At 30.7% G+C, this 23,418-nt stretch overlaps 6 protein-coding genes across 7 annotated transcripts; 1 reads left to right on the forward strand and 5 right to left on the reverse strand.

Annotated features, from left to right (window-relative positions):
- Positions 1–158: 158 nt before the first annotated feature.
- On the reverse strand, positions 159–3,459 carry LOC111426982 (proton channel OtopLc-like). Its single transcript, XM_023061917.2, has 8 exons — positions 2,940–3,459; positions 2,578–2,889; positions 2,307–2,524; positions 2,130–2,240; positions 1,744–1,907; positions 1,470–1,596; positions 1,152–1,406; positions 159–1,089 (listed from the first exon to the last, which is right to left on the reverse strand). Exons 1-8 carry the CDS (start codon positions 2,990–2,992, stop codon positions 308–310), a joined length of 2,022 nt encoding a protein of 673 aa, XP_022917685.2. The 5' UTR covers positions 2,993–3,459; the 3' UTR covers positions 159–307.
- An 880-nt stretch (positions 3,460–4,339) lies between these two features.
- LOC111426991 (farnesol dehydrogenase-like) lies at positions 4,340–5,667 on the reverse strand. Its single transcript, XM_023061924.2, has 4 exons — positions 5,394–5,667; positions 4,878–5,339; positions 4,659–4,817; positions 4,340–4,595 (listed from the first exon to the last, which is right to left on the reverse strand). Exons 1-4 carry the CDS (start codon positions 5,487–5,489, stop codon positions 4,554–4,556), a joined length of 759 nt encoding a protein of 252 aa, XP_022917692.2. The 5' UTR covers positions 5,490–5,667; the 3' UTR covers positions 4,340–4,553.
- A 1,760-nt stretch (positions 5,668–7,427) lies between these two features.
- On the reverse strand, positions 7,428–9,570 carry LOC111426922 (Kynurenine aminotransferase). Of its 2 annotated transcripts, XM_023061814.2 has the most exons (8): positions 9,443–9,570; positions 9,272–9,372; positions 8,967–9,098; positions 8,755–8,905; positions 8,470–8,706; positions 7,816–8,413; positions 7,599–7,762; positions 7,428–7,537 (listed from the first exon to the last, which is right to left on the reverse strand). In XM_023061814.2, exons 3-8 carry the CDS (start codon positions 9,017–9,019, stop codon positions 7,481–7,483), a joined length of 1,260 nt encoding a protein of 419 aa, XP_022917582.2. In that variant the 5' UTR covers positions 9,020–9,098; positions 9,272–9,372; positions 9,443–9,570; the 3' UTR covers positions 7,428–7,480. The 2 variants fall into 2 exon arrangements, with proteins under 2 accessions (XP_022917582.2, XP_022917579.2); XM_023061811.2 differs by lacking the exon at positions 9,443–9,570 and having other exon boundaries at positions 8,967–9,135.
- A 3,162-nt stretch (positions 9,571–12,732) lies between these two features.
- Positions 12,733–14,527, reverse strand: LOC111426923 (FK506-binding protein 39kD). The gene is made up of 5 exons (XM_023061815.2): positions 14,380–14,527; positions 14,052–14,248; positions 13,821–13,983; positions 13,070–13,757; positions 12,733–13,006 (listed from the first exon to the last, which is right to left on the reverse strand). Exons 1-5 carry the CDS (start codon positions 14,387–14,389, stop codon positions 12,925–12,927), a joined length of 1,140 nt encoding a protein of 379 aa, XP_022917583.1. The 5' UTR covers positions 14,390–14,527; the 3' UTR covers positions 12,733–12,924.
- Positions 14,528–15,243: 716 nt separating this feature from the next.
- On the forward strand, positions 15,244–20,710 carry LOC111427037 (E3 ubiquitin-protein ligase RNF10). Its single transcript, XM_023061984.2, has 6 exons — positions 15,244–15,637; positions 16,807–17,470; positions 17,637–18,190; positions 19,201–19,452; positions 19,667–19,971; positions 20,177–20,710. The coding sequence occupies exons 1-6, from the start codon at positions 15,562–15,564 to the stop codon at positions 20,516–20,518; spliced, it is 2,193 nt and encodes a 730-aa protein (XP_022917752.2). The 5' UTR covers positions 15,244–15,561; the 3' UTR covers positions 20,519–20,710.
- LOC111427039 (fatty acid-binding protein-like) lies at positions 20,695–23,412 on the reverse strand. Its single transcript, XM_023061986.2, has 4 exons — positions 23,284–23,412; positions 23,051–23,226; positions 22,730–22,834; positions 20,695–20,990 (listed from the first exon to the last, which is right to left on the reverse strand). The coding sequence occupies exons 1-4, from the start codon at positions 23,351–23,353 to the stop codon at positions 20,934–20,936; spliced, it is 408 nt and encodes a 135-aa protein (XP_022917754.1). The 5' UTR covers positions 23,354–23,412; the 3' UTR covers positions 20,695–20,933.
- Positions 23,413–23,418: the final 6 nt, after the last annotated feature.

A 23,418-nucleotide genomic window follows, 5' to 3' on the forward strand; every position in this document is an offset into this window, starting at 1 on the left:
TATAGGTTAAGAATTTGACGTTTATATGTTAACGATAATATAGAAATCTGTTCTAATTTAATCATGTCTTAAAAATTAAAATGTTATTTTATTTTTTACTTTCATAAGTTAATTTTATGAACAACTTTTCCAATTAAAAACCGTAAGAAATAAAAATATTAAATTAGAATTAAAATTTATTTAAATTTAACATAAAAGACTAAAATATCTTGATTGTATATCATACAATAATAAAAAAAATTAAATAAACATTATTAAAACATCAACAAGTGAATTAAACAATAAATACACAATTTTAATTTGATCATCATAAAAATTCAAAGAGATTATTTTTAATATTTGGTTTAAATTTGTAAGCGGATTTCCAAATTTCAAATAAACATATCGTGGAATGGAATCGATAAAATATAGCTAACGGCATGGAAATGTGTGTAATAATTGTATAAGGCCACTCTCCATAAAATTGCAAATGATCCGTCCTAAATTCTGCCCTATTTTTCTCTAAAGCGTTTATCCCCCACATTGCCATGTTTGCAACAATTAAAAACGTGATTAATTCTCTTCCTGGTTTGCGTTTTTGTTGTTCCGAAGTTCTACACCTTCTAAACCAACCATCCAGAACGAATAAAGTTTGTAAACAAGTTTGAATCAAAGAAAACATTTCAGCTAAAAGTCCAGCTGGGGTGCTTTCTTTAATCCTAAAATAGCTCCCGATTATCGAAAACATACAATAAATAAACATTCCCGTTTGTGCAACTACTAATAAAGTGTTGTCCATTCCCATTAGGGAATTTTCCACAGATCTTTTTTCATAATTCAAATTTCGAAATTTTACCATAGCTGCTATAACAGCTCCAGTGCTTACAATGTGTATAAGAATTTCAACAATATTTACTTCAAGTTGTGCGTTTGATTTAAAATATGCCTCCTCTTCGGGTGTTCCTTTTTCAGCACGCAAAACGAAAAACATTGTTAATGAAATTATTGTTACTACAATAACTAAAATTCCTGCGAATAAGCCTTTATGGGATTTTGTACAGTCTAATGTAAAGTGATTAGCTGATTTTTTATAATTTCCAGTCCAATTATCTTTGAAAAAAAAATAACTCATGTTACAATAAGAAATTTTTTTAAAATGAATGATTACTTACGAAAATTAAATATTTGAACCAATTTATCATGAGATGATTCTCTATGCCTCTTTGTTATTTCAACAGGCCTTTCATCTTTTTTCTCTGTTTTAACATTTTTCCACATTTCAAACAAAATAACTGCACATATTAAACTATATTCGATGGTGCATGGGAACAAAAATGGACTGGCATTAATCATAAGTGGTCCCATCACTTTCGCTTTACAATGAGATTGGTTAACATGGCTGGTTCCATTTAAATATTCGTGGTGATCTAAAGAAGAATTATTAAAAATATATAAACGGATTGTTAGTTTTCTTAGCACGTTGTTCATACCGTTTAGATGAATGATTTCATGATCAGTTTCTTCAATTAAAACGTATAACCATTCGCATAAATTTGTGGCAATCATGTGCATAAGACCAAATCTGGAGATAATTCTATGTTTGGCTGTGTTGATATCCTAAAAGAACAATAAGAACTATATCGTCCTAATCTTAAAAATGCCTTTTAACTTTTCAGATACTTAACCAGTTATTAAAACAATTTGGTCAGAAGATTTTAAAATTAGAGGGACGAATAAAGTATAGAATAAGAAATGTTTTAATACCTTTCCATTTAGAAATATAAACTGTATTTGAACAATGGTTAATATCATTCGTATGGCAGGTGTGATAGCGTTTAAAATGTTGGTATTGCAATTGGTGGTTCCTCTTTGTTCAAAATAGTATCCAAATTCCAAACCAGTAAAAACCATACTTCCTATTCCAAAACCTAACCAAATTAAAAATTAATAAGTGACTTAATGTTAAAGAAATTTATAATAAAAACATGATAAAATAATTGATATGTTAACTTGAAAAACAAATTTTAATTAGCAACTGTATTAATGAATTGCTCAAGGTGTTAAGAGTGTTAATAATAATCGTAAATATCAGGTATAAAATCGGCGAATCTTGGTGAAGAACGAAATAATTTATTGTAATTCTAACTTACCAATCGCTCCAAGACGTAAGTAAAAGCTTCCATACCTAATAACTTTCTTTTCGGCATTTTGAACATTATGATATAAAGATCGTCTTTCAAATGGTTGTTGTTTATCATCATCTGCAATAAACAATTTTGTTGAATTTATTTGTTATAACACTTAAATGTTGTTTTTTTCAGATTTACCGTGTGATGTAAAAATTGATTGAACCACTTTTTTTCGGTAAACAGTAGCATACATATAAACCATAAAAATTAAACTTCCGCTATACAAATACATGTAAAATCCTTTGTAATAACCACGTTCAACTTGATTTGATATAATTTCTGTTATTGGAAACGCAATTCCCAAAACTACCAATAATTTTGCATAGAACGCTGATAAAATCGTCGTTAACGCATCGCTATTTAAAATATTATGATTAAAGGAAGTTTTTAAATATAAAAGATTACTTACTCTCCAATTTTATTATTATTAACTATATTGATTAATTTTGCTTCAGATTCGGGAGAATTTGAGAAAGGTTTTTGTTCGTTGTGAGTTTGCTGTTTTTTGTGGCTCATTATTGCATGAGCAGTCGATAAAACTAAGCTTTGAGATGGCCTTCTTAAAGCTGCTAAAATTGCGGATGGTCTTCTGGAGGATGTTGATGAAGTGCATTTTGATGTTTCAGGTTCATCAACTGGATGTATAATTATTGTGGGTGTATTAAAAGATGATTGAATACAATCTTTTCTATTCAAAGAACTGGTTGGGGATGTTTCCCTACTATAAAAAATTAATTTGATAATAATTTATTACTTTTTTATTTATTTTACCTGCTATCTTCTTCTTGTACGGTATCCATAATTTCACCACTATGATCCCTCATTTGATAAACTTATTTGAAACACTCAAGAAAAAAAAAGTCTATCCGCGCACTTTAAGTTTCAACATCAGAAAAAAAACTAAGAACAAAGTCAATCTGGTATTGTAGCGAAGATTTACTAAAAATCCAATGGGATATTGTTTTGCGTCTATGTGTTAATTTGAGCAGTGTTTACGTCTTATAGTTTGAGATGTTTGCGCAAAAAATTGCGAAGGATGGTTAGCGCATATTAAGAACACCGATCCGAAGCGTAATTTGCCGCGACATTACTACCGTTCAGCTGCGTTTTATTTCGGGTTGTATATTTATTATTTAAACAAATTGATATGGACAGGTTTAAAAAGAACTGCAAATAAAACGTCTCATTTTGTTGATGATACGTCATCAATATCACAAATACCACTATAAATCTACTCTGATCTTATTGATGACGCCAAAAAAGTATCATTTATTAATTAATTCATTTTATTTAAAAATATATTTGATATATTTAGATTTGATATTTGAGCATTATTATTTGATGTAATTAGCACGATTTATTTCATTTTATACAAAAAAAGTAAATAAAAATAACTATTGATATGCAAAAACATATTAGAAATGGAAACTTATTTGTAGAAGACACTTAATCAAATTATTTAGTCTGTTCAACAATATATTTTATGTAATGTTTACGTTGTAATAAAATAATAATACTTCATCATCACTTCATCATAACAATCTTTTTTAAAAAAAATGTTTTTCAAGGAAAATTGTCAGCATCATATCTATCTTATTTTTGATGATCAAGAAATAATTTTTATATCAAATTAAAGCCTAAACTCCCCTCTTTCAAATGATATAGAAGATTAGTATCATTTTATTTCGAAATTTCCTCTAAAACATTTTTTTTTAAATGATATAATTTCGATCGTAACTGAAATGAAAAAAAAATAGCTCAACTTCAAAAAATCGTGTTGAGTTTAGTTTTGAATTCTAAGAATTGATTTTTATGTCAAATTAAAGCTAAAAGCACTCTCTTTAAGATGATATATCTAACACATCCTCATTTCATCACAATTTTTTCAAAAAATGTATTTCGTAAATGATTAATTGTGGGTCAAATCAAAGGAAATTGTTGAACTTTAAAAGTCATCATATCTAATTTAATTTTGATGATTAAGAAATGATTGTTATGCCAAATTAAAGTTAAAAATATCCACTTTAAAATTATGTAAAACATCGCATAATATTATTTCGAATTTTTATTTCAGCCTCCATTAAAACAGCATGTATACCTACACTAGCAGTTTTCTTGTTTGTTGGTATCGTTTGAGTAATATTGCAATAAGTAATTATAGAGTCTACGCGTACTATTAACAGGTTTATTTTCAGTTATAGTAGACGGTTGAAGACGTAAAAAAATAGTGGCACAGAGAAATACACGTGGATAACAGATAAACATTAACTCAATATAAAATCAAAAAGGATAGAAACATATATTTAAAATGGCAGTAAAAATTCCTAATCCTGAATAGTTATTATAATAATAAAAAAATTTTAAACATTTTTGTTTAAACAAACATTAAACTGGTTCACCAACAGGCCGAATAGTTAATTCTGTTACCTAAAATCAAAAATTAATAACCCACAAATAACAAAAAAATTAATATCTTATAAAAAAACTTACTTGTACATGAGCTGGCGTAGATAATATAAAAACAATAGCTTCAGCAATATCATTAGCAAACAATCTAGGGGCGTATTTTTCTACTTCAGCTACATGTTTATCTTTAAGAAATCCATTTCTTGAAGCGATTTCAGTTTCAACATATCCAGGACTAATACTCTACACATAATTTTTAAAAAAACATATAAATTAATCTAAATCATTTATTTAAACACTAACCGCAACTTTAATACGAGATCCTAATTCAATTAATTCTTGTCGAGTGGTTTCAGTGAGAGCAGTTACTGCATATTTCGAAGCTGGATAAACATTCTTAAGGGGAATTGTAGGAACGAAATGTCCAGCAACGCTGTTAACATTGACAATAACGCCGTCGATGCTATGTTTTCTCATAACACGAATTGCTTCTCTTAAAGCAACGGTAACACCAAAGATGTTAGTATCCAAAACTTTTCGCCATTCGCTTGCGTCCCCGTCGATTATATTTGTTGGTCGAGCAACGCCTGCGTTATTTATAAGAATTGCTACTGGGCCGATATTTTTTTCAGTCCACTCGAAAGCGCTGATTATATCAGCTTCGATGGTCATATCAGCTCTGTAAGAATGTAGTTTACCCGGTTGATTTTTTAGTTCTAATGAGAGATTTTCGATGTTTTCGTATCTTCTAGCAACACCAACTACCTAATAAAATTTCTTTTTAATTAATCTTTTAAAATTTTATAAAAATATTCTTACTTGTAAACCATTTTGGACGAGAAGTTTTGCTGTAGCTGCTCCAATACCAGAGCTAGCCCCAGTTACGATAGCCACCTTATTTCGCCAACGTTCCATACTTACTAACAATAAACGTTGTTTACTTTCACTGAAAATTTCTCCTCACCACTTTCTCTTCCAGTACAAGTTTTATTTTGAAAAGGTGAAAACTAGGAATCATCTTTTTACAAAAATTTTGCTACATTACAAGCGACCATAAATTCTAATAAACACCAGGATAATTGAGTTAATGAGTTTATTGCGTGACTCAAAAGTTCTTTGCATGTTGGTAAACTAAGGTTCACATTAATTAATACGTAAATCAATAAAATGAAGTTGTTTGAATTATTAATTAAAATTTTTGATTATACTATAATGAAAATAGATTTTGATATTCCAATTTTTAAAGGTTATTAAACTATTTTAAGGTATTTATAAAAGCGTAGGATATTCTACAGACCTAAAATATTCATCAAAAGAAGCAGAAAAGTCTGGATAAACATTCGTCCACATGTCTGGTGTTTCAGAGATTAGAGTTGATATTGCATTTTAATCACTGAAATTTATCGTTTCACAAAAATAATAAAGCAATGGCAAAATTGATCTTCCCTTTGTTTATAAAAACGCCGTGTACATAAACCCTGTTAAAAGATTATCAGTTTGTTTAAAGTTATTTGTAATTAAAAAAATATCATAGTACAACGAATGCAACACTTTTCCCATCGCCAAACTTTTAAGAGAACATGGTTCATTTAGTACAAGTAAAAATGATGCCTAAGTTAGTGCTGCCACCTGAAGTACAACTTGAAGTTTTAAAAAGATTAGAATATTAGTACAAGAAAAAAGAGGAGAGTTACGGGAAAGATGAATCAAGCAATGTAGTGGTGATAAACAGCGAGAATAACAAGGTGTATTAGATCAGCTACGGCGGCCAACTAATTATGAACAACTTGTGGACAACCCTGTTATTTACATAAACTGCTCAAAACACGGGTTTATCAAGCTCAACTAAATTTTCGAAAGTACGATTCCTCAGAAAACGTTGCACGCAGAAAACAGCCTTTAAGAACATCAAGAAGAACTGATTCTTTAATTGTTAGCTTATCTAAATCTCATCGAGAGCTCACTGTAACGGACATTAAGAAGATTTATTTGCTGAGGACGCTTCAAGACTGCTTACTCGAAATATTAGAAGACGACTCGTCGGGGCAAATATGCATGGACCAAATAAGTAAGAAGTCTATTGTGAACAAAAAAAAACCCAAAAGGAGACTTGTGTTTGCACAACATTTAAATTGGACCCTTTTAGAGTGGAAAAGAATTTTCTTTTCAGACGATCCAAAAATAAAGCAATTATGTTTCAATGGAAAAGATCCATAAACATCCTCCACGCCAAGAATTTAACTGTAGATACACTAAACCTGCTGTTTTTTTAAAGTAGGACAAGACAAGAGAATGGCAGAAGATAAAATCAGCTGTTAGCCAATGTGAGCGCTTAAAATCGCCATAACTACGGTAATTATCCCCTAGACACTTTATCAGGAGAATGGTGAAAGTGGGCCAAAATAAGATAGATTAGGGGAAGATGCCGAGATATGATATTAAAATTGGCGTAATAAAAGTAGCATTGCCTATTTCGACCTGTGCAGAAGATTAAAGCCATCAATAGTCGATTTATTGAGGCATTATGATTAACAATTAGGACATTGTCACATCTAATCACACGATACCGACACGACAAAGACTACCATATTGGAAGACTTGAATATCCTTGTAAATATATGGAACACTCTCAGAATTGCTGACAATGTTGTTGTAGGTGGTTACAATCACTCCACAGGTGCCAGCGCCTAAAAGATTACTTGTCAGAAGTTTAGATTTAATGAAATAATAAACAAAGCAGGACTCAGTAAGACATGAAACATTTTATCACCATTTTAACGACTTCTTCTGGGATTCTATTTGCTTTCTGAGTTAAATACAGCTTAACCTATACTGGAAAGGAACGAAATTAGGTATTGTAATAAAATATCTTTATTTGTGCTAAAGTTCGTTTTAATTATTCATAATTACTTATTCTTCCAAGTAAGCAATATATCAGCAGCTTTCTTCAAGTTTTCATCCGTCTATAAAATTAAAATTTTTGTAATAAAATTCCTTATAAAAACTATATTATAAGTTACAAACCTTGATAAAGCAATATCTGACCAAATTCTCCCCAAGATGTTTATAATCATTACTATAAAATGCTGATGGTGGTATTCCTTGAAGTCCAATATTTTTAGTCATCCATTTGGTAAAACGATAATCTTTATATTGATCAGTTTCTTGACTTAAATCAATTTTTGATTCTAAATCAAATCAAAATTTTAATTTATTAACAAACAAAAATGTCATTACAAACCTAATGGACTCCAATCAGCAATCATAAAGAATCCTCCTTCAGGAACAGTTGGAATCATACCAACATCACTTAAAAATTTCGCCATATAATCTCTTTTCGCCTTTAACATTCTAGGTAAAGAAACGAAATAACAATCATCTTGACCTAATTTTGGAATTTCAATTTCAAATCCAATTGCAATCGCTTCTTGGATAGGAGTAGTACATGTATAAACGCAATTTTGATGCACAACTTGAGCATTTCTCATCAGATTTGCTGGGCCATAAGCCCAACCAGTTTTCCATCCGGTCACACTAAATGTTTTACCAGCAGATCCAATTGTTATAGTTCTTTCCCACATATCAGGTAAAGTAGCTATTCTAACATGTTTATTGGGTTCAAAAACCAACCATTCATATACTTCATCAGAAATACACAATACATTCCATTTTTTACAAAGATCAGCAATTATAGTTAATTCTTCTAAAGAAAATACTTTCCCTAAAGGATTGTGTGGGGTGTTTAATATAATCATTTTGGTTTTTTTATTAAATAAAGATTCTAATTCTTGTGAATCTAAAACCCAATCAGATGAACTAATTGGTCCAGAAGTTTTTTTCTAAAAATAAAAATTTCTTTGATTTGTTTTGAAATAATTTAATGTTTTTTTCTTACTAGTCGTAAAGGAATTGATTTTGGGATCCCACCAGCTGTTCTAACCATTGGATCATAACAATCAAAATATGGATCCATGATAATAACTTCATCTCCTGTTTCAATATGTCCATTTATGCAAGCATATAAGGCTTCATAAGCACCGGATGTAACTAAAATTTCAGTTTGTGGATTGATTTCTCTTCCAATTAATTTTGAATATAATTTTGAAAGTGCTGTGATTAAACGCGGATGTCCCTAAAAATATTAATAATAAAAACTTAATAATTAAAAAAAAATACATACAAATCCTCGTGTATATTGATGTAAGAGCACATTAGGTCCCTGAGAAATATCAGCTAATGCTTTAGTGATGTAGTCAGGAGGAGCAAAGTCTGCAAAACCTTGTCCTAAATTTAGGGGTTTATGTTCTAAAGCCAATTGAATATATTCAACCCTAAATAAAAACGTGGTTGATGAAATAATTCAAAATCAACTTAAAAATAAATTTTACTTACCATACACTTTTATCATTCCCAACATATCTTTCCGGTAAATCAAATTTATTCATTTTAGTACAAACAGCTAATCCAGTAGTGAATGACCTCCGACTCTTTGCTGTTGATAATAAATTTTGTAGCAATCTAGTTCTGGAAATGATGGACATTAGGAATTAGACGATGTTTACTACAAAAAAGTATAAAATTATGGAAACAACGTTTCCTTAAGGTTAAACTTAAGCGAGTTATCTTAAAGTGAAGGTAAACTATTTTAGGAAAACGTAGACTTTGAAATAGTTTTTCAAAATAAAATAAGTACGCACCTTGTTCACATCTACAGATGGAGGTTTGTAAAGTTTTTGTGGGTTATTCAATGACGGTTAATCTTTAATTGACCAACAAGTTGTTATCAAGCTATTATAACCTATAAATTGTGAACGTCATTACTTAATTCAAACAACAAATCTTAAATAGAATTAAATTCACGTGATTACTTTAAAATTTATTGTTACGAAATATATTATGTGGATAAATATGTTAATTAAATTTAGTTGTAATTAGTTAAAAAATTATTATTGTATTAACAGCCTATGAGTTGAGAATGAATATGGAACTTTTATGTGAAGAATAATACAATTATATACACATGTTATAATATTATATAAATATAGACCAGTAGGAAAAATGATTAGATAAAAACACCAAGATATGAGATATAAAAGTTGTTTTTTGCTTATTTTTGTAATGTGTTTAGGTTATAATGAAAAAACAGCTTTTCCTTTTTATACAGGTGTATCTGAATGACGTTTCCAAACTTCAGGAGGCGATTCTTTAGCGAAGTTTAAGGGTTCTTTCTTCGGCTCCCCTGGGGAGCTACGCCCCTCCAAAAATGGCGAAAAATGTTGGTTTAAATAAGTTTACCTCATAAAAGGGCATGTTTCTAGCTTATTTGTACTTTCAATATTCCCTTCTAAATTACTAAACATAACCAACCCCGTTCAATTTATGCCTAGATTTTATTTATAAAGATAATAAATACATTTTCAGTTAAAAAGATCATCAGGAAAAATTTCAGTTAGATAGATAAATCTATTCTAAAACTTTTTTGTCTCGATGTTAATCTAAAATTTAATAATTTCTGAGAAAAAAATTATTTAAGCAAACACTAACTGTTAAGCTGTAGGGTTTTAATCGAAAGTTGGAATGAAATTATAATGAAAAAATCTTAGTAGGCTTTGCAATTTTTTTCAGAAATATTTTTGACATTTAAATGTTAGTATTTTTCTTATTATTTTGAAACATTTTGAAATGATTTTGAAACGGCGAGTGAACGAACGTAAATGCGATAGAATTTTATTCAAAAATTAATTTGAAAAACGAAAGAGAAGAAGAATCACCCTCCGACGTTTGGAAACGTCATTCAGATACACCCCCTGTATATTAGAACTCAAAAACTGCAAACTTGCATAGTACATGGACAGGCTGGCACACCACAACCTAACCCCGATCTACACTCCTTCTTCCTCTCCTGATCCTCGTGCCTGATGGCGTCGAATAAATCTTTTCCTATTCCTCCATCTGGTTTCTGGCTAATTCCTTTATATCTACTAGAGTCTTCCCAACATCTGCTATTCTTTCCTCCCATTTCTGCCTATGTCTTCCCCTCTTTTTCTTATCCTTATTCTTTGCTTCAAACACCTTTTTTACTATTGTGTTATGTTCCATTCTAATTATGTGGGCGTAGCAGTTTAATTGCTTTCTCTCTATTTTGCAGATTATCTCCTCTTGATCTACTCCCAGTCTTATTTCCTCATTCCTTATCCTATCCCACTTCGCCTTCCCCACTATTTACCTTAAAAATTTCATTTCCATTGCTGTGATCTTTCCTTCTTGTTTATCTTTTTGTTCATGATTCACTGGCATAAGTATTAGGAGTTGTACACTTTCAATTTTATCTTTCCATCTATCTCCTACTTCCCAAAAATTGTTCTGTTTAGAGTATGATATATGTTGTTTGTTTTCCTTATTCTTGCATTTATGTCCAAATCTATCCTTCCATCTTGTGATATCATACTGCTCAAGTACTCATATGATGATACTGGTTCTATCTTCTGGTCCTTAATAAATATTTCTTTCGGGTTGTTTCTTATTTCCTTTTTATTTATTATCACGATTTTACATTTATTTACGTTCAATTCCAAACCTATCTTTTCAATTTCTTCTGTCCATATTTCAACCAACTTCTTTGCGTTTTTATGGTTCTCTGCTATCAGCACGATGTAGTCAGCATATAATGTAAATTATTTATTTTTGCTGGTTCCAAACTTTTATAACCTGTTATTGTTTAATATTTATTTGTTCTTGTATTTTTTATCACTCTGTCCATTAATATTATAAATGACAAGGCTTAGGCTATCGCCTTGTTTTATTCCCTTTCTCATTTCAAAAGTTTTTGATGTTTCTCCCTCCCAATGATATTTCGAATTACATGTATGTTATCAGCAAAGCAAATGCAGTCTACTATCAAAACCAGAAGGAATAGGGTACGGAACAATAACATCAGAAAAGAATTAAGCTTAAACCCCCTGGTACAGGAAATAGAGAGAAAATAATTAAGTTGGTATGGTCATCTGGTACGTATGAAAGCAGACAGAATACCTAAGAAAATGTTCAACATGAGGCCAGAAGGAAAGAGAAAGCGTGGTGGACTAAAAGTTGAGAGGAATAGATTGAGATTTCTTTGAAATTTGTCCCAAATAAGCGGTTGTTCCGATTAACCAGTGTCCCAATTAAGCGGATTCGTTATTCTATGCACTTGGTCTATTGTTGCATGTTTATTCCGAAACCCAAATTGATCTGTTGGTATTAGGGCTTTTTCTTCTATGACACATTTTAATCTTTTTAATAGTAATTTTTCAAATTAGTTGTGATAGTAAGAGTAATAATGAGATTGGCCTATATGATGCAACATCCTTAGGGGGTCATTATTGTTTCAGTAACTTTCCATATACTTGGGAAGTATTTCTGTTTAAAAGCAACTTTTAACAATGTTTGGCTAAACAAAAAACTCAATGAGACTAACATTGATCTGTTATATATGTGAGAATGACATCTGGAGAAGATATTACTTGAACTCCATCATCTATATAAAGAACCAGTTAACTTGATACATAATCTCAATAAGATGAAAATGTGCAAGACGCGTAATTGGTATACAAAAAAACTAATCAGCAAAGAAAATTATGAATGATTCACACTAAGTGGCTGAAGAGAAGTTACCTTTAAAGATGTTTCAATAACATAACTAAAGGACTACCTTGACCCTAAGGTACCTCCAAGTATTTTACAACATGGTGGTGTTATTGAGAGTAAATTTTTTACAATCAACATTACAGGAAAGGATTAGAATATTTAGAAAACAGATTATCTGTCCATTTTCTTATATGAAAAACGAATTATGAAACTTATACGCTTATTACTAGACGATTATTGATAAAAAGGCGCTGCAAAAGCAGATAACGCAAGCAATGTATTTCTTTAAAGTTTTACAGTCACTTTTTTTACAAACATTTTTTTACACCAGTGTGCAACAAAGCGAACGAGAGGAAGCGCTTGCAATGGATTTTTGGCTGTGGGGTTACATAAATTAAGGTATATTTTACTATGTTACTCAGAGCAAAAGACATTATTCACAATGCAATAGCAGAAATAAATGATTATTTCAATTCTATTGCAAGGAACAAATAAGAATAATTACTTCTAACAAATTTAAAAAAGACACAAATTTAATATTGAAAATATTATTGTATTTGTAATACTCGAAAAGAACAAGGAATCACAAAACAGTACTCATAGTCACTTAGGACTACTTACAAATACATTTAAAAAAAAATGAACGGAAACGGTTATACAAATACCTTAACAACTAGAGGATGAAAAAACAAAATGAGTTATGTAAGATTCACAGATGTTGAGTTTACTTCACTTTTTTTAACTCAACATCAAAAACTAATGTGGAATTTGGGGGAATAGCTGGTGGTGATCCTTTAGCTCCATAACTATAACAAAAACGAAATATTTTTTAAACAAATAAAAGACAACAGGTTGGTTGTTTTGCTTACGCCATATTTGGTGGACAAATAATTCGTCGTTTTCCTCCAACTTTCATTCCAGATACACCTACATCCCAGCCTTTGATAACTTCTTGGCGACCTAAACGAAATTGAAAGCCAGCCCCTTTAGTAGCAGAATCAAACATTTTATTATTAGACTTCAGTCTTCCCTCATAATAAACATTAACGAATTTCCCAGCTTTAGCGATTGGTCCATTTCCGACTTTTAATTCTTCAATGCTAACTCCACCCTCAATCGTACGTTTTTTCGCTGGGGATCCATTTTTTTGGGATTCATTTTGTTTTTTATCATTTTGTTTTGATTTTTCACTCTGAACAGAATTATTTTTAACATCTTTTGATGCTTGCTTCTTATCCTTTTTCTTTTGTCCCTTACTAGGTTTAATGTTGATCTCTTTAACCTCATCTTCCTCATCATCTTCATCCTCGCTTTCATCCTCTTCAAATTCTAGTTCTAATTCATCGGCTTCCTCATCTTCATCATCATCACCTTCTTCATCATCCTCATCATCATCTTCTTCCTCCTCCTCTTCAACATCATCTTCTTCATCATCCCCACTTTCATCTTCATCTGAAAATGGTACTGGAATTTTACTGAGACTAAAATCTGAATCGTCTGAGTCACTTTCTTCAGCATTTTCTAAAAGTTCGAGGGTTTTACTCTTCTTAGAAGGAGCTATTTCGTAATAATTTGAAATTAGAATGATTGATTGGAATTATTTCAAGTTATTTATCTTACGTGCATCGTTCTGTTCGTTACGCCTTTTTTTCATTGTAACTTTATTTGCTTCATCCTCGGATTCTTCACCTTCAAGATCAAAATCATCTTCCATATCCATTAAATAACCTGTTAGATGTACATGGGAGTTTCCGTTGGCAGCAAAAGAAATTTGGTCCCCTTCCTATTTAATAAGCAAGATATTTCAATAATTTAAATTAAAAAATTAAATTAAAACGATTAAAATTATACCTGGAAACGCAAATCCAAAGGTTGATTTAAGAGTCCGTCTTTCTTTAATGTGCATGCAAGAAAATTTTTGTTCTGGAATGTTACGATAACCTGCGTTGGTTCTTCTTTTGAGGATATAACATCTAAAGAAGCCATCGTTACCCGAAATGGTTTCTTAACTATTTGCGAATAACGCCTTTCAGGCTCCAAAATCAATCCTATTTAACAAAATAATTCAGATTAATTCGCCGGTAACACGTGGTAAAAATGATGGTCGTCGCTCGTAAAGACAACTCTTTATGTTTTTGAGAAATTTCGTGTGAAAACAATGAATTATAGGTGTACTCACCCCAAAACATGTTTATTAAGTATTTAATACGGTTAAAACTTAAGAAAAGATTGTTAAAACGACGGCTTCTCCACGAGGTAAGTCAGCAAAGTAACCGTTAAGCGGAGGAAGAACATCTGCCGGGAATTTTTGCGCCAAATTCCTCCGCGCGCAGGCGTATGTTCTAACAATGAGGTTAAAATCAAAGGAAAATTACGTTTAAACGATTTTTATAATTATTTTTTTTAAATTAATTACTTATTTTTGACGTTAAATATTAAGCATTCATGTCATAACCAATAAATAAGCTTTTGTTTCGATTAAAAAAAAAACATGGTGAAATAACTAACTTCACTTGAAAGATATTTATTTAATTTATTATTAAAAATCAATATATTTTTTATTAAATTTAAACTAAATACACAAATTTTTGTTTAATTTTTAAATTAAATTAATTTTATAAAGAATTTAATAAATGATAATTTTCATCACGATTGTGTTTATTTATTTATTTTGTTTATATTTTCTTTCTACACTTCTCCATTTACACAATAGCATCATCTACGTTTTAAATTACAAAGTAATAGCTTTGTTTATAGATACACATATAATTTCATATAAACAATTTGTTAATCGTATATTTATAAACAGAAAATTTTTTTGAATTTTTTTAAATAAATAAAAAAAGCATTAATTACTTTCAGAAATACTTTTTTTGATTAAATTAATTAATATAAAGCTTTGGTATTTCATAATATTTAATAATTATGAATTAATAATTTTAAATTAAAATATTTCAAAATTTAAATTTTAGTGATTTTCTTATTAATGTTGGTAGTATTGAAAAATTTCCCCTAAATTCCGGTACGCTTTGAACAGGAAGGTGAACATCCATTATACATCCCGTCGCCATCATCGCGGCGGAACGTGACGAGTTTTTTCTTGAAAAAGTCGTCGTTTTCGACGCGAGGGAGTTTCCTGCTCCCCGAAAAGCTTTAGAGCCCCCTTCGATTCACCACCCACCTACCCAAATATCGGCCCAGAAGAAGTCGTTTGGACACGGTTTCATTTTATTCGTGACAATATAAACATGGCTTTTTAAAATGTCGGCTCTGAAGTCCACCATTGTAACGACTCCGCGCGCAGGAGCCCCTGTCTCCGTAATCAACAAAACTTTGTGGAAATCTGGCGGATATCACCGTCATGGACAAGAAGGGTGCACGTTCGATTCAGTCTCAATCTACCAAAGGGCTGACGAGCGATTCTAAAAAATCACAAGGTAAGAAATAATTTTGACAGTCTTTGTTGTGATGTCACAGCAATATTTTGTAATGCGCTTATTGCGTAATTAGATTGGAGAAAGGTTAAATATAGGAGAAATAATGATAAAAATTGTTTATATATTGATTTTCATTCTTTTTATTGATTTGTTTATTGAAATTGAGTTATCTCTTTAATTTTAAGTTACTTTTTGTAATTCGCGCACTTAATGAAAGCTATTACTAAGGTAGATAAAAAAATAAGTGGTAGCATAATTTGCCTTATGTTTATCTACCTTGGTTATTACAGTACTCAAACCAAGGTTGCCATAATCGACTTATCGTGAGATCTCATGATATTACTTTTAATCTCATAATTTGACATGTACTTCTCACGATTTTATTACAAAAATAATATAATAATCAGTGTTAATAAAACCGAAGTAAGATCATAGTATTTTCAACTCAAATTGTAGGTTACTGTAAATTTCTCTATTAGTTACATCTATCCGCCGCTAGATGGAGCTACGAAATTACTTAAACTGTAATTTGTAATACTTTTATACATAAAGGTTGTCTAAACTATTTTGTCCACAACTACCTTATAATATATACCTTATGAATGAGTTTTCTAAAACAAAAGGGTTAAAACTTGACAGACTAATCATAATTATTTGAAACGTTAAAATATCAAAAAACGTCAATTTAATTCAATTTTTAAGGAGTTTCTAAAGGTTTGACATTAAAAAAACCTAAACAAATTCTTTTTTTCATATGATTTAAGCATAAATTAATTAATTTTCGTAAAAAAAACGACGTTTTATAAAGTTGATATTTAATTTTGACAAATTGTTGTGAAGTTAGTTACAGTTAGTAACATTGAATTTGTGTCACATATGACGTTTAAACTTTATTCAAAAATTTATTTAAAAAATAAAGTTATGGAATCAATTTCAATACTCGTGGATAAAGTATAGTATTCTACTAACATACAATGAGTTATTATTCACTCATGTTAATTATGCCACTCGCTACACTCGTGTTTGAAAAAAAAAGGATAAAAACGGGAATTACAAAAAATAGCATAAAAACACGTTTCATAAGACAAAGCACTCATTTATAAAAAAACTCGTGGCTTCGCCACTCGTTTTTCAAACATATCATTAATCTTCTATTTGTTGTTATCTAGATGGCGTTCCAAGTAAACCTTGGCCAAAAGGTGGTCGCCGTAGGGAACCATCAGCTGGTACATACCCTTCAAAAAGTAATGATGGATCTCGCGTTAAACCAGTACCCCAACGCAATCGCAATTTCAGTAATGACAAGCGTCCTCGATCGCGAGGATTTTGTAATCCGTGCTCATCTGGTGGAAACACGATGTCCCGGATAGCGATGGCTGATTCTGATGCGGAAGTCGAACTGGGGTCAGTTTTCGACCGGGGTTGCAAAAAACTAAACGCTATCGACCTGTGGAATTTTAATTATCGTTCGAGAAACAACGTTCCCATCAACAACAATTATGGAAGAAGCAAGAGTGTCTCTTTCAAGCACAAGTACAGCAAAGAGCAGTTTTTGCAAGCGAATTGCCAATTTATCGTTAAATCATCCGCCGATTATAGGCAACACATGTCAAATGCTGATATTTTGGTTGATTGGGATTTGATTGAACAAATTAATGTTTCCGGATCATTCGAATGCCCTATTTGTCTTTATCCACCTGTTGCTACAAAAATAACACGCTGTGGACATGTTTATTGCTGGTCTTGTATGTTACATTATTTATCTTTAACAGATAAATCTTCTAGACAATGTCCTATTTGTTTTGAATATGTTCAAAAAAAAGATTTAAAAAGGTGAGCTTATTTCATAAAAGGTGAAAAAGAAAAACTTTGCAGTACATTTTATCATATCTCAATAACACAGTTTTTATCCACATTTTCTAAGTTTAATATCCAAGTGCAGAATATTTATGTTTTAAATTGAACAATTTTTAAAATCTATTATTTTTTTTAATTACAGTGCTTCAATAATTCCTCAAATTCACTACAAAGTAAATGATACAATAACATTTAAATTAATGAAACGTCAAAGAGGTTCTTTAATTGTTTACAAAGCTGCTGATACTATTGACGAAACTAAAACTATTTTTAATATGTCAGATGAAAAAGTTAACGAAGTTTATTGCAAACTACTTTTGGCTAACGAACAAGATGTCATGTCAATAATTGATCGAGAGATAACTCAACTAGAAGTTGCTTTGGCCGACGACGAAACTAGCCCTGAAAGGTGTTTTATCGAAGAAGCATTACAAATGTCAAAAGATAGGGAAAGGGAACTGTTTAATAAAGTTGGTTTGGAATGTTTAAAAGAAGAAATTAAAGACAAAGTAGATATGTCTGGTGAAGAATGTATGGAGCAGATTGTTGAAAATGAATTGGTTCATTTAAGACAAAGATTTGAAAGTTCTAATAATAATGAGGTTGGGGAAATTGCTTCTGGGGTTAATGAAGAATTAATAGCAACAAAGAACAATAACAATAAAGTTGCAAATAAAATATTTTATTTTTATCAAGGTAAATATAAACGCTGAAAATATAATTAATTGGTCCAAAGTGTTGAGTACACATTGTTTAATATAAAGTAAACTTTGTGAAATTTTATCTTTGGAATATTAATGATTTGAGAAATTTTGTTAAAACAATCAATTAGGTTGTTTTTTTCTTCTTAAAACAACACGATTATTTTTTAATTAATTTTAAAATTTTGACTGTCTCACTGATTTTGATAAAATTTAGTATAATCATAGAATGGACCAAAATAAAAATGGTATCTTTTTTTATATGTGTGGTAAAAGCCTCTGGGATGAGTTTTAAGGGCTGAAAAGTACGTTTTCGCTTATATTTTAAAAACTAAAAGTGTCGCTTTCTGTGTACAATTAAAATACAATAGGTATGTACTGATGTCTATTTTATTATAAAGGAACGCAACGTTTTTCTTTGGACTGTACTCGCCCAACATTTTATTCATGACATCTAAACTCTCAGGTTTAGCTGCGTGTGTGTCTTCCAGTTCCCCAATCATATTGTATTATTAACTTGAAAATCTGTTTAGTTATATACATGTTACTGATTGCTGCAGATGTGAGAAGTTACTTGTTTGGCTACCCCAAGGTGGGTTAGTATGCCACTCTGTTCAATGTTTTGCTATCATAATCAGCAACACCTTGATATTTATCTTCAACAATTTCATCAGAATCATATTCAGCTTCTTCCTCTATTACCAGTATCTGGTTCTCATCATCAGATGCAACATATGTCTCCTCTTTCTGATCAGAATTTAAATTTTCATTAATTCGCCTTCATTCAGGAAATCAATAAAATTGAATGAGTAAATACTTCTTTAACAGTTAGTAAAAACATAGGTAAATAAGTTTTTGAATCAAGTTATTAAATTATTGCAGTACATATTGTATTATAGGATTGTCTTTGGTCCATTCTATAATTGTACAAAATTTCATCAAAACCAGTGAGACACAATTATGACACTTCCCTTGTAAGTACAATTTTTTGTTTTTTTTATATAGCTTCCGATGGTCAACATATTTATATTCATCCAGTTAATGCAAGAATGTTAGAACACACTTATGGATCTTTAGAATTTGCTCCACACGAAATTACTGGAAGAATCTTGGAGAAAGAGGAAATTGTAATGATGGATGATATAAGAAATCGCACAAGATATTTGCAGCATCTCCCATTAACTTGTCATTTTGTAAGGGCTGAGATACAATTAAAATATCCAGTCGTTTCAAAAGAAACTTTAAAATATTTTCAAGGTAAATAATCTGTTTGATGCATAATTTGAACAAATTACTTCCTTGAATTTTTTAAATTCTATTAAAAATTTCATTGTAATTTGTTCTAAATTAACGTAAGGGTTAATTAACTTTAAGTAAGTTAAAAAATACTTCTTAGAGTCAGTCTCCTTTAAACATAACCTATAATATTCTTTTTTGTAAATTTATTAATTATGGTTTTTTTTTTGGTTAGCTGAATTAGATAATAGAAAACGAGACAGAAAATACAAAGCGCGTGAAGAGAAACGTTCCGAAGAACTTTGGGTACAAGAAGAGAATCGAATTATGGGAAAAATTCCGGAAGCAAACATTTGCTTGACATCATCAGAAGAATTTCCGAATTTTTCAGACGCAATGGCGATTATAGCAGCTGAAATGGCGATGTCGCCTAGTACAAGAACGTCAATTTCTGAAACATATTCGTCCACTCCTCCAGAAAGCTCCTTAAGTATGGTTGGTTCTTTGGAAAAAGAATATGCTGGACCATCATTTGCTAAAGTAATTTATTAATTTAATAAATTTGCACAAAATTTGATCTGGAATTTTGAAATTTGATGTTTTCTAAATTCTTAATAATTTGTGCTATATCAATTTCGGTGGTTAATTAACTTTGATTGGTTCAATGCCTTTTGAAGTCAGTGCCCATCACACAATCTAATATGTTTAGTTTAGAAATCTTATTTTAAAATAATGTTTATTTTAGATGCTTTCCACTGCAAAGAAACAAACAAATCCAACTGTACCTATTGAGATAAATAAAGATAAAAATAAAGAATCGGTTCGGTTAATAAATGTAACAGGATCGAAACAATCTTCAAAATTTAAGTTAAAAGCTGGACGGCGAGATTCTGATTCTGAACCGGAAGTTGAAGGATATACTCCGGCTCCGCGGTCAAGTGCAATGTTGGCTGACGCTTTATCTGCGGCTCTTGAAAAAGTTTCAGTTGGAAATAATGATGATGGAAAAAACTTGCAATCGGGGAAGAAAAAGAAGAAAAACAAACAAAAGTTGTTATACACAACCAGCCGCGGAGGTTTCTTTTAATACAAATGTATTTTAGGTTTCTTTTTAATTTACTTGCTTTCAATCCAATGTATGTATAAAAAAAAATAGTAACGTAATTTTTATTTAATGAGCATTAAGAGTTTAATATTTTTTGGTTTGTTATTAAATAAAACAAAATATTTATTATTATGAAAAAATGAATGGTCAATAAAATCTAACATCATAACACGACATTTATTGTACTTATTTTAACCCATATTTCATAAATACATAAAAATCAATATAAAATACATAAAGATAAGTAATTAAAACAATTATAAAACTTCAACCTAACCGCAACCACTGAGTTTAAATATGTGCATCACAGGTAAATGTAAAATTGATTTTGTGCGTACAATTATTACTTTTTGTGGAAATGTTTAAAACTTGTTTTTAAACGTAATTGTGACTGTTATTAAGCTCGTTTGTAAAACCGTTTTGCTTCAACACCTGATTCTTCGTGCTTCAAATACTATATTAAAAGTAAAATAGAATTAATTTTACCAATAAACAATATATTTATATACAGTGAAACCTCTCCTTGCGAACACCTCTATTAAGAGGATACCCCCTTCAAGCGGAAAGCGGACAAATTTTTTGCAACCAAATGTTTGTCTATTTCTTTACATGTAAAACTTACTCCGGTAGTTCAAAAATATTTTGGGACTTCCCTTAACCGGACGCGAACCTCTAACAACGGCATTACGGTGCGCGCAAATAATGAAAGTAATTCCCTGGTTTCAATAAACCGGGGAATTACCTATTTCCGTTCGTTTTAGTGCGGAACTAAATCTTTCTTTTTTGTCGTATTTATTTAATTTCCGCGCGACTTCTGCCTGTTTTCTTTTTATTATTCAAATAGTGATTGCTAGAGATTTTTGAAAGGGCGCCTATAAATAGTAAAAATCTTAGTTTGCATAAAAAAATGGAAGTTGTTAACATTTCGGAAAAAGAACATTTGTTAGTACGGAAACTCGCCGAAAAATTTAATATCAGAAAAACTCAAGCCGCGGAAATTGTTGAGAATAGAGTTCGTAGCCAAAATGTTCCATTATCGGGACGTTTAGTGAAGGTCAAAGCTCATGAAATAGCACAAAAATTAAATGTTGTCAACTTTCAGTCATCCAATGATTGTCTGGAAAAATGGCGTAAAAAACACGCGTTAAGTTTTAAGTGTATTTCCGGAGAATCAGCTGATGTCAATCAAGACGACGTAAATCAATTTGGCAATAAGTTGCCTGCGCTACTCCTTGGGTATCGGCCAGGAGATGTGTTCAAAGCCGACGAAACTGGCAGTTTCTTCAAAGCTTTACCGAACAAAACACTTGCTTTTAAGTCTGAAAAATGTAGATGTGGAAAACTTTCCAAGGAAAGGCTTACAACTTTACTTTGTATTAATATGACAGGGCAACGTGGATATTTAATAAGAAAGCATGGATGACGCGAGACATTATGAATGAATGGTTGCTCTAAGTTGATAGAAAAATGGTCAGCAAAAACGAAAAATTTTATTATTTTTGGAAAACGCAGGGTCCCACCCTTGTGAGGTAAAGCATCAAAGATAGAGCATCAGCATGTCAACCACTAGACCAGGAGATCATACAGAATTTTAATTCTATCATTTTGATCTGCTTCAGAGTGAAATCCATAAATGTTTTGAAACACTTTATTACATTAAAACAGCCTGGAATAAAGTTTCGTCAGCAACGATACAAAATTGCTTCAAAAAAGCTGGTTTTCAGAAAATAAGGGCGATTCTACATCATTCTAATGGGATCCAGAAGATTCTGAAGATTATACGCCTTTATCTACCATAGTTCAGATGCAAAGGGGTGCCAATGAAACGAACATAACACAAAAAAATCTTGTTCGAATCGACGATATTGCAGCAAAGGAAGAGATGAGTTTGAAAATTTATGATATGATTGAACATGATCCAGAAGAAGATGAAGATATCAACTGTTGAAAGCAGTATACTAGAATTTCGTAGTTCTTTTTTACACACCATTAGGCAGACACCTCCAATAAGTCTACAAAATCAGAACCATGAGTGTCAGCTTTTTGAGAGGTTTCACTGTAATCTCAAAACTCAAATTTTGTGCTTACCACTGGGAAAACAACAAAATTGATATCTATTTCTTATTTAAATTTCATATATAACCAGTTTAATGGTGTGCACAATGTTTTTAACACCTATACATTAATACATACCAAGATGCAATGAGTTTCATTGAAATCATATCGACGGATGACTTTCGTCCCATTTGGAACAGTTGATACTGTTACAAAACTGTCACCTTCACGAGTTGTAACACTCTAGAACAAAATGAGCACAATAATTTATTGATGAATTTATTAGTTGAAATCATTGAGAAAAATTATCAACAACATTATCATTTAATGATTCATAATACACACATGATGCATAAACCAGAAATCACTTCATAGCATTTAATCTTCATACATTCTGATTAATCCAACAAAATAGATAAGAAATCTTAAATCTCTCATTTAAATGCATTATTTTTTTACCTGAATTGTAACTCCCCCAGGCATATGTTCATTGTACTCTTCCCCCAATCGAAATGTAATTACTACAGTTCTTAATAATGTACTTGAACTAATTGTCCATTCACCTTTCTCATCAACACTGATTGTTAATTCAGGTCGACTGCTACACATCATTTTTCTTGGTATAAAAGGGACACCTATTAATTTTAAAAAATTGCCATTATTTCTAAATAAAGTAAAAAACTAGGTTTTACCAATTGCCTTATAATATTCATCCAAATTCTCATTGCTTTCTAAATTATATTTTCCAGCGATTTCAACCATGATTATTATTATTACAACAAATACCACTTATCAATAATCAAACTGTCAACTGTCAAAACTAAAAT

The sequence above is a fragment of the Onthophagus taurus genome, chromosome 2, assembly GCF_036711975.1.
Source record: "Onthophagus taurus isolate NC chromosome 2, IU_Otau_3.0, whole genome shotgun sequence".
Classification (NCBI taxonomy): Eukaryota; Metazoa; Arthropoda; class Insecta; order Coleoptera; family Scarabaeidae; genus Onthophagus; species Onthophagus taurus.